Here is an 11,324-nt window from a genome sequence, read left to right on the forward strand (position 1 = left end):
TGTTTGTATCCTCTTTTATTTCGTTGAGCAGTGGTTTGTAGTTCTCTTGAAGAGGTCTTTCACATCACTTGTAAGTTGGATTCCTAGGTATTTTATTCTCTTTGAAGCAATTGTGAATGGGAGTTCACTCATGATTTGGCTCTCTGTTTGTCTGTTATTGGTGTATAGGAATGCTTGTGATTTTTGCACATTGATTTTGTATCCTGAGACTTTGCTGAAGTTGCTTATCAGCTTAAGGAGATTTTGAGCTGAGATGATGGGGTTTTCTAAATATACAATCATGTCATCCAAACAGGGACAATTTGACTTCCACTTTTCCGAACTGAATACCCTCCAGCACACCTGAGTGTGTGTTGTTCCCCCATGTGTCCACGTGTTCTCATCATTCAGCTCCCACTTATAGGTAAGAACAAGTGGTATTTGTTTTTTTCTGTTTCTGGGATAGTTTGCTGAGGATAATGTCCTCCAGCTCCATCCATATCCTTGGAAAGGACATGATTTCATTCCTTTTTATGGCTCCATAGTATTACATGGTATATCTATATCACATTTTCTTTATCTAGTCTATCAGTAACAGGTATTTAGGTTGACTTCATGTCTTTGCTATTGTGACTAGTGCTGCAATTAACATACACATGCATGTGCCTTTACAATAGAACAATTTTTATTCTTTTAGGTATATACCCAGTAATGGGATTTCTCGGTCAAATGGTATTTCTGCTGCTAGGTCTTTGAGGAAATGCCATAACTTCTTCCACAACGGTTGAACTAATTTGTACTCCTACTAAGAGTGTAAAAGTGTTCCTTTTTCTTCACAACCTCACCAGCATCTGTTGTTTTTTGACTTTTTAGTAACAGCCATTCTGACTAGTGTAAGACAGCATCTCAGCTGCACATGGTGGCTCACACATGTAATCCCAGCACTTTGGGAGGTCAAGGTGGGCAGATCATGAGGTCAGGAGTTCGAGACCAGCTTGGCCAACATGGTGAAACACCATCTCTACTAAAAATACAAAAATTAGCCAGGCGTGACAGTGCGTGCCTGTAATCCCAGCTACTCAGGAGGCTGAGGCAGGAGAATTGCTTGAACCCAGGAGGTGGAGGTTGCAGTGAGCCCAGATTGCATCACTGCACTCCAGCCGGGGCAGCAGAGCGAGACTCCATTAAAAAAAAAAAAAAAAGGACAGCATCTCATTGTGGTTTTGTAGTTCCCTAATGATCAGTGATGTTGAGCTTTTTGTCATATGTTTGTTGGTCACATGTACGTCTTCTTTTGAGACATGTCTGTTCATGTCCTTTGCCCGCTTTTTAATGGGGTTGTTTTTTTCTTGTAAATTTGTTTAAGTTCCTTCTAGATACTGGATATTAGACCTTTGTCAGATGGATAGATTGTAAAAGTTTTCTCCTTTTCTGTATGTTGTCTATTTTCTCTGTTGATAGTTTCTTTTGCTGTGAAGAAGCTCTTTAGTTTAATTATTTCCCATTGGTCAACTTTTGGTTTTGTTGCAATTGTTTTTGGCATCTTTGTCATGAAATCATTCCTTGTGCCTATGTCCTGAATGGTATTGCCTAGGTTTTCTTCTGGGATTTTTAAATTTGGGGCTTTACATTTAAGTCTTTAGTCCATCTTGAGTTGATTTTTGTGTATGGTGTAAGGAAGGGGTCCAGTTTCAGTTTTCTGCCTATGGCCTGCCAGTTCCCCCAGCACCATTTATTAAATAGGGAATCATTTCCCCATTGCTTATTTTTGTCAGCTTTGTCAAAGATCAGATGGTTGTAGGTGTGTAATCTTCTTTCTGGGTTTTCTGTTCTTTCCTATTGGTCTATATGTCTGTTCGTGTACCTGTACCATGCTGTTTTGGTTACTGTAGCCTTGTAATATAGTTTGAAGTCAGGTGGCGTAATGCCTCCAATTTTGCTCTTTTTGCTTAGGATTGCCTTGGCTATTCAGGCTCTTTTTTGGTTCCATATGAATTTTAAAATAGTTTTTATAATTCTGTGAAGAATGCCAATAGTAGTTTAATAGGAATGGCATTGAATCTATAAATTGCTTTGGGCAATATGACCATTTTCATGATATTGATTCTTCCTAACCATGAGCATGAAATGTTTTCTCATTTGCTTATGTTTTCTTGTTTCCTTAAAAGTCTCATAGGTTTTTGTTATAAACCAGGTATCATGGATATAATAGAAACCTTAGATTCTTAATTGCTTTTAAGAGATTTGTTGTGTTTTTAAATTTTCTTTTATTTTCAGTAACTTGTATGAATTTAAACTGAAATTTATCTTCTCAAAATAAATCTCTTGCACTAAGTGTTGCCACTGATCGTTTCAGATCACTTATATTTCACATTCTTACACTAAGTGTAACCACTGATTACTTTCAGATCATTTTATTTGTATTCCACTTTTTTAGCCTGGCTTCCTAGGAATTGCCCATGAGTATACACATCTTGGTGGTATGCCAATATTGAGGCAGAAACAGCTGTTAAAAACCTTGAGTCAGAAACATTTTCACTGATTGATTTGAGTGGTGTGTGTAGCATACATTTAATATTCAACCAGTTGTCAAGTCTCTCTTTGCTTTCTCATGCCAGAAAGCTCTCTTGAGTTTCTCTCACATGTTTGAATAATTTCTCATAAAGCCATAGATGCATGGAGAACCCTTCCACAACAATAATTTCTAGGTTCTCCCTGTAAAATGTCCTGATGACTCCTGCTTGCAAACTCAGGCTACTAAAACTGTGGATGGTGCTTCTTTATTTCCTACTGAGTTTTCCAGTCTTAGTTGACCAAGCTTTGCTTTTTTCTTTCCACCTGAAGTTGAGTCTGCACTGTCTGGCAGCACAACTGCTGGTTTGTCAAAAAATCCCAGCCTGATAAAACTACTGGTACTACAACTACTACTCCTACTCCTGATACTCCTCTGCGAAGAAGAAGAAAAAGAAGAAGAAGGAGGAGGAGGAGGGGGAGGAGGAGGAGGAGGAGGAGGAGGAGGAGGAGGAGGAAGAAGAAGAAGAATTTGGCAATGGTGGGAGAGTGGTATTTTTGCCTGAAGTTGTAAAGGTTTTCAAGAATGAATGTTTTTCAACATGTTGCCTGCTTTAGTTAGTTTTCACAGTGTTAATTTTTTAAATAGTTTTTTTGGTTCATATCTTCCCCCTTTTTGAGCAAAGAGGATTCATTGGTTCTACTTCAGAGGAAATTTGTCTTCCTAATAATTATTTTTCATGCTTTAGAGTGTTTTGCATTAAAATTAAGCAAAGAAATTAGACAAAAACTGGCAGTACACCTTTTTTCCTAATGTAAAAGAAAACCAGATCTCTGATGCTAGTAGAAATAATCAAGCAGAGGAAAAAATTAAGTGTGATAATCTGGAAGCAATTAAAGAATATGTGAGGCCTTTGGCAATTAATTTATAATTTTATTAATAAAGAAAATTAAAATGAGAATAGTCAAAATGGTTATATGACTTCCACTAGGCCTATTTGATTGTATAAATGCTGATGGGAAGGAGGGGGAATAGCTGGACTTCACCAGTAGAACTCATTTAATAATAGCTAACAAGGAATGCTGAATGAATGAGTGGTTAAGTAACTTTCCCTAAGTCCAAAAAGCTGAAAAAATTAAAACTGTGAATTAAAACAAGGTATATAAGACTCACGAACTCTATTCTTTTTACCATATTTAACCATTTTAGATATGGACAGGAAGACCCTTGATGGATTAAGCTCCTGATAATAGGAAATTACTAGGATAATATAGGAGTCTTTCTGAAGTTGATTCTAGTGGTGTCATCAGTGTCTGTAGACATGGAGGAGTCAAGGCCTGATATCTTCAGGGGAGTTCAAGCCACCAGTTTAACATTCAAGGGGGTTGGATCAAGCATTTTGTGTGTTTTTAGTTCTGTCCCCAACAGTATTTCAGACAGAAATATTCACAATTTCTTATTAAAAATATATTGACACAAATTATAAAACCCTAGCTTTTAATGTTTATAGCATACATTGTCTCTTTTAGGTTGTAGTACACAGTGGGAAAGAAATGGGTTTAGAAATTAAAAATAAATGAATAATCTTTGGCCATATGATGTCAATCATGCCTAAACTAAAGCATCACCACAAGAATTGTTTATATCTGACTTTTGTTTTCTGCTGTGATTATGTGAATATGCTTGTGATGGAAAATAAATGAGATCAAAAGGGCACAAAGATGTGATAGAAAGGGTCTGTGAACAATTTAAGGCCTGACCACACAAAGGCACAGGCTCGAGTAACCAGCTGTTCCTGTATCTTTAAGAAGTACCTCATTAATGCAAAACATCATTACAGAGAAATACATTAAATCAAATGCAAGAAATTATACATGAGGTATTGGAATAACAATTCAGAGAAACAAAGAAGTTCAGCAAATTCAAAGATCATTTTTTATATGTTCCTGATGGGCGGAGTCCAGACAATCATTCTATCCGTTCCAAACAACAGTAGACTCCAGCTCTGTTTCATGTCAAATTGCAACACTATGTCATCACTGAGACTGAGACTGGCTTTGGAGTCAGAAGACCTGAACTGAAATTGGGCTGGAATTGTAAATCTTACTTAGTGATTAAACATGATTCAAATCAGTGTGTGTTTGTGCATGCATACACATGCATTTGTGTGCATGTATGTGAGTTCACACCTAAGACTATGCAAATAAAATTAAAATGAAGAAAAATTTTGCATAAGTGTTGAATAGAGGACAGTCTGACAGATAAAGGAAATTTTTAGAATCCTAAGGGAAATTAGAAAGGGATAGCTCAAGTGGCACTATATAACACCCTTCAAGGGAGTTCTTTCAGAGGAGTTGTGAAATCTTTGGGGAATCATGATGACACCAGACAACACTAGAGGTTTGAGCAGTCTTTATAAAGGCTCTACATGCTAGTCTCAGGAAAGGAAAGAAGCCAAATTAATTCTGAACCATAGCACCAGGCTGATAAAGGTAATAAATATCTTAAAAGATTTTTTCCATGTCCTCTATATAGCAAGCTCTGTGTAAGATTATTTAGGGCAATTTTTATTAAATCCTCACAGAAATTCTACAGAGGAATGTGATAAGGAAAGATGAGAATAGTGTATAGAGTGTCATGTGGTGGTAGAAAGCAAAGGTGGAAAGAGAAAGTAAAATGCAGGTGTTGTTATTAGGAGTCAAAGAAGAAGACATATACTACGGGGAGGAGGTAGTGCAAGGCTAGGCATAAAATAAAGATGGAATGGAAGAATGCATAAGAATTTCATTGGGAGATAGAGAAAGGAAGGGTCTGGAAATTAAAGAAGATTAAAAGAAGGAAGATGAAGAATGGAGATAAGAATGAAAAATTAAAAAGAAGATGAGAGTAAAACACTGATTCAGGTAATGAAAATCAGAGTCAAAAACAGTAAAACAGCAGGGGTAAACAAGAATCAACTATTTGCATGGAAGAACAGGGCTTTAGCAGGTCCTCAGAACTTAAGGAATGTTAAAGATTTTTCAAGTAGGTCCCAAGAAAAACCCCTAGTAGGGATGGACCAGCTGGTCGTTCCCACCTGAAAGCCACAAGAATTGCTGGGGATACAGAACAGCAGGCCCATACAAGTGAAGGCTCTCACCTGACATTTAAAGAAAAACAAAACCCTTCCTCAGAGTGCAGGCAGAAGGTTAGGCAGGCATCACAGAGTGCTTTGTTTAGATCTGACCATTGTCATTTCTGGGAGGGAGGGGCCCAAATTTTGTTAGAAAGTCACAACACAACAAGTGTGAGTGGACTACACTACCTTTCAAAAATTCTTCTGTGTCTAAGATACTCAAATCTGTAAAATAACTTATTAGCAGTCATGTTTTTCCAAAAGAAAATCCTTATACTATAGCAGAGAAACAGGAGACAGAAAAGGTAGGGAAACTACTTGTTCTTGCATGCCTGATCTCACCCCAACCTCAGAGCTCCCAGACCAGCTCTTGAGATGTTTTTCTCTTTTCTCACAAGTACCTAGGTGAGAACAAAGACATCATAGGACCTCTCACAGATTCCCAATTTAAGTTTTTGTCTCTGGCCTCTTAGAAAAATAAATTTTTCTCTTTGTTGAAGATTTTTAATTCATCTGCAGAAGATCAGAACAGAGTTTGAGGGATTATAAGACTTCTTCTGAAAGAAGATTGACATTCAATCATCCATATTCACCCATTCATTGTTTTATGTCTTCATTACACTAATAGGGAAAAATTAATAAATTCCTTGCATATGCTCAATGAGGTGATGAACCATAAAATAGTCCTTTACATCAGAAAGTTTTAACTTCTAGTAGGAGAGATGGACATTAAACAAATACGTATACAATGTTTAACTATACTCACTGATAAGAAAGAAGAGCCCAAAAATGTGAAAACAGCATATGTGGAAACCTTAAGCTATTATGGATATTTGGAATCGGCATAATTGGGAAGGATAGCTAGGCTTTGCTTAGGTAAATAAGAGCTTCACGAGGGGTGAAGAAAAACATAAAGACCTGGAAAGAATGCATGCAGAAATTCTATATCAGGAAGTATCTCACTGGGACCCAGGAACTTAAAGACTGCAAATTTGGCTGGATTACAGAGACTGAAGGGGAGAGTAAATGGTGTGAGTTGGTGCTAGAGAGGTAGGTAGGGGTTGAATCTTGCTTTACATTGAAGGCTAAGATAAGGATTTAGAGCTTTCTTCTAAGTACATTGGGAACCCTTAAAGGAGTTTTGCTTGAGGTGAATAAATGAGATTTATATTTGTTTTAAAAAAGTCTATTCTAACTGCCAAATGAAGAATGTATTAGAAGGCGGCACTCATGGATACAGAAAGATCAGTTAGGGAGCCTGAAAGAACTGGGCTAAGTATTATCTTATACCTTATGTGTGGTTGTTTATGAGCCAATAACCTTTATTTTCTTCTAGCTACCTTAAAATTAGACTATGGAAAATTATAAATTGTTGAAATTTCTGAAGATTAAATATTAATTTGAATAATTTCATCCAATAATGTGTCATTTGCATATGTAATTCATTATGATTATCCTTACGACAGATATCCAGGATATATTCCCTCTGTCTATATATATATACACATATACATATACATATACACATATATACACACACACATATGAACATATTAGATTAAAAAAAGGCAAAAACTGCAATTACTTTTGCACAACCTAATATATTTATGTGTATGTATATAGAGTACCTATCCTATTGTATATATACATATATGTAATATATATTATATATACTTCTATTTATAGAATTATACATGTATATACTTGGAAACTGTATGTATCTGCATGTATATGTATCTATATGTATAAACTTTTGTATACATATATACTTCTATATGTATATACTTGGAAACCGTATGTGTCTATATGTATATGTATCTATATGTATATACTTCTAAATACATATATACTTCCATATGTATATACTTCTATAGGTATATACTTCTAAATACATATATACTTCTATATGTATATACTTCTATATGTATACACTTCTAAATACAAATATACTTCTATATGTATATACTTCTAAATACATATATACTTCTATATGTATATACTTCTAAATACATATATACTTCTATATGTATATACTTGGAAACTGTGTGTATCTATATGTATATGTATCTATATACATATGGAAGTATATATGATATATATAGAAGTATATATGATATATATATATAAAAAATACCCTTATACACATGGATTTATGTGGATGTCGGTTGTGATGACAGTAGGATTGTATGTAGTTGTGGGTGTGTGGTGATAGTATTGTGAGGTTTTTAGTGGGGTTTTAAAAAATTATTTAGCAATATGCTCTGTTATTAAGATCTTGGTTATGTCTACTTCTTTTCTGCTAAACCTTGAAAACTATATGAAGAGGAGATATCAAAGGAATTATCAAAATTCTTCACTGTCTAAACACTGGATGTTTACTCTTGTTTCCATTTTTAAAATAAAGAAATTTATTCCAAGAGAAGGGAGGTAATCACATGTGACTGTGTAGGAAGGAAAAAGACAAAGTGTTACAAATATCATCTAAATTTTTTTAACTTTATTCTTTCCTGTGCTATTCTACTATGTATTCTTAAAGCCATTGTTCTGTCCATATGAGAATATATATTCAATTTAGGAGCTGTGAGCCAAGTGGAAGAGTCCAGCCCCACCCGATGGTGAGAACAACATGACGAACTTGAATGCATCACATGCCAACCACCATAACTTCATTCTGACAGGTATCCCAGGAATGCCAGACAAGAACCCATGGTTGGCCTTTCCCCTGGGATTTCTCTACACACTCACACTCCTGGGAAGTGGTAGCATCCTAGCTGTCATCAAGGTGGAGCAGAGTCTCCATGAGCCCATGTATTACTTCCTTTCTATCTTGGCTTTCACTGACGTTAGTCTCTCCATGTCCACTTTGCCCTCCATGCTCAGCATCTTCTGGTTTAATGCCCCTGAGATTGTTTTTGATGCATGCATCATGCAGATGTTCTTCATCCATGTATTCGGAATAGTAGAATCAGGAGTCCTAGTGTCCATGGCCTTTGACAGATTTGTGACCATCCGAAACCCATTACACTATGTTTCCATCCTCACTCACAATGTTATTGGAAAGATTGGAATAGCTGTCCTCACCCGGGCAGTCTGTGTGGTCTACCCTGTGCCCTTCCTTATACAGCGCCTACCCTTTTGCCATTCCAATGTCTTGTCTCATTCATATTGTCTTCACCAAAACATGATGCGGCTAGCTTGTGCCAGAACCTGCGTCAACAGCCTCTACGGTCTCATCGTCTTCATCTTCACACTGGGGCTTGATGCTCTCCTCATTCTACTGTCTTATGTACTCATCCTGAAGACTGTGCTGGGCATTGCCTCCAGAGGTGAAAGGCTGAAAACCCTCAGCACCTGCCTCTCTCACATGTCTGCCGTGCATCTCTTCTATGTTCCTTTTATTGGTGCCTCCATGATCCACAGATCTGGGGAGCATTTATCACCAGTAGTGCACATGCTCATGGCTGATATATACCTACTGCTCCTCTCTGTGCTAAACCCCATTGTCTACAGTGTGAAGACCAAGCAGATTTGAAGAATGATCTTTCAAGTGTTCCAGAGGAGAAAAAAATAGGGTCTAGTAGAATGGAATCATGTGTAAGAAGCAGAGTAAGTATCTGCTGGAAGAATTAATTATTTAATTTTCCACAGTTATGGTGCATCAAATTTTGCACATCTGGGGAAATGCAGGAGTGGGTAAGGCTTGTGGGTGAAGATACATAGCAGGTCATTATTGTTCTGTATATACTATATTTTGGAATCTGTGCATTTTGAAATATGGTATCACAAAATGTAATTTATTAAGTAGCTTCACACTTTTCTTTGACACTGGAGATGAGCATCAGTGAGAACAAATTATCACATTTATCCAGATAACACTTCATAAAATATTTAGTTATATTTCACCCTTGGTTATCCTTTTGCTGTGCAGAATCTCTTGAGTTTAATAAGATCCCATTTGTCCATTTTGGCTTTTATTGCCATTGCTTTTGGTGTTTTAGTTATGAAGTCTTTGCCCATGCCTATGTCCTGAATGGAACTGCCTAGGTTTTCTTCTAGGGTTTTTATGGTTTTAGGTCTGATATTTCAGTCCTTAATCCATCTTGAATTAATTTTTGCATAAGGTGTAAGGAGGGGATCCAGTTTCAGCTTTCTATATATGGCTAGCCAGTTTGCCCAGCACCATTTATTAAATAGGGAATCGTTTCCCCATTTCTTGTTTTTGTCATGTTTGTCAAAGATCAGATGGTTGTAGATGTGTGGTATTAATTCTGAGGGCTCTGTTTTGTTCCATTGGTCTATATATCTGTTTTGGTACCAGTACCATGCTGTTTTGGTTACTGTAGCCTTGTAGTATAGCTTGAAGTCAGGTAGCGTGATGCCTCCAGCTTTGTTCTTTTGGCTTAGGATTATCTTGGCCATGTGGGCTCTTTTTTGGTTCCATATGAACTTTAAAGTAGTTTTTTCCAATTCTGTGAAGAAAGTCATTGGTAGCTTGATGGGGATGCCATTGAATCTATAAATTACCTTGGGCAGTATGGCCATTTTTACGATATTAATTCTTCCCATCCATGAGCATGGAATGTTCTTCCATTTGTTCATGTCCTCTTTCATTGTGTTGAGCAGTGGTTTGTAGTTCCCCTTGAAGAGGTCCTTCACATTCCTTGTTAAGTTGGATTCCTAGGTATTTTATTCTCTTTGAAGCAGTTGTGAATGGGAATTCACTGGTGATTTGGCTCTGTGTTTGTCTGTTATTGGTGTATAGGAATGCTTGTGATTTTTGCACATTGATTTTGTATCCTGAGACTTTGCTGAAGTTGCTTATCTGCTTAAGGAGATTTTGGGCTGAGAGGATGGGGTTTTCTAAATATACAATCATGTCATCTGCAAACAGGGACAATTTGACTTCCTCTTTTCCTAATTGAATACCCTTTATCTCTTTCTCCTGCTTGATTGCCCTGGCCAGAACTTCCAATACTATGTTGAATAGGAGTGGTGAGAGAGGGCATCCCTGTCTTGTGCCGGTTTTCAAAGGGAATGCTTCCAGTTTTTGCCCATTCAGTATGATATTGGCTGTGGGTCTGGTCTGTCATAGATAGCTCTTATTATTTTGAGATATGTCCCATCAATACCTAGTTTATTGAGAGTTTTGAGCATGAAGTGCTGTTGAATTTTGTCAAAGGCCTTTTCTGCATCTATTGAGATAATCATGTGGTTTTTGTCTTTGGTTCTGTTTATATGATGGATTATGTTTATTGATTTGCGTATGTTGAACCAGCCTTGCATCCCAGGGATGAAGCCAACTTGATTGTGGGGGATAAGCTTTTTGACGTGCTGCTGGATTCGGTTTGCCAGTATTTTATTGCGTATTTTTGCATCGATGTTCATCAGGGATGTTGGTCTGAAATTCTGTTTTTTTGTTGTGTCTCTGCCTGGCCTTGGTATCAGGATGATGCTGGCCTTGTAAAATGAGTTAGGGAGGATTCCCTCTTTTTCTATTGATTGGAATAGTTTCAGAAGGAATGCTACCAGCTCCTCTTTGTACCTCTGGTAGAATTCGGCTGTGAATCCATCTGGTCCTGGACTTTTTTTGGTTGGTAGGCTATTAATTATTGCCTGAATAGACCAATAACAGGATCTGAAATTGAGGCAATTCAATTCAATCCTCAATTTCAGATCCTGTTATTGGTCTATTCAGGCATTCAACTTCTTCCTGGTTTA

At 36.9% G+C, this 11,324-nt stretch overlaps 1 protein-coding gene across 1 annotated transcript; it reads left to right on the forward strand.

The window, feature by feature from the left end:
* The first annotated feature begins 4,944 nt into the window (after positions 1–4,944).
* On the forward strand, positions 4,945–9,165 carry LOC116476242 (olfactory receptor 51H1). Its single transcript, XM_032165918.2, has 2 exons — positions 4,945–4,983; positions 8,182–9,165. Exon 2 carries the CDS (start codon positions 8,233–8,235, stop codon positions 9,136–9,138), a length of 906 nt encoding a protein of 301 aa, XP_032021809.1. The 5' UTR covers positions 4,945–4,983; positions 8,182–8,232; the 3' UTR covers positions 9,139–9,165.
* Positions 9,166–11,324: the final 2,159 nt, after the last annotated feature.

This window comes from Hylobates moloch, unplaced genomic scaffold (assembly GCF_009828535.3).
Source record: "Hylobates moloch isolate HMO894 unplaced genomic scaffold, HMol_V3 SCAFFOLD_11, whole genome shotgun sequence".
Lineage (NCBI taxonomy): Eukaryota > Metazoa > Chordata > Mammalia > Primates > Hylobatidae > Hylobates > Hylobates moloch.

What these genes read in the sequence shown, in the direction of transcription:
- LOC116476242 (XM_032165918.2), top strand. Translation starts at nt 8,233, where the DNA reads ATGACGAACTTGAATGCATCACATGCCAACCACCATAACTTCATTCTG.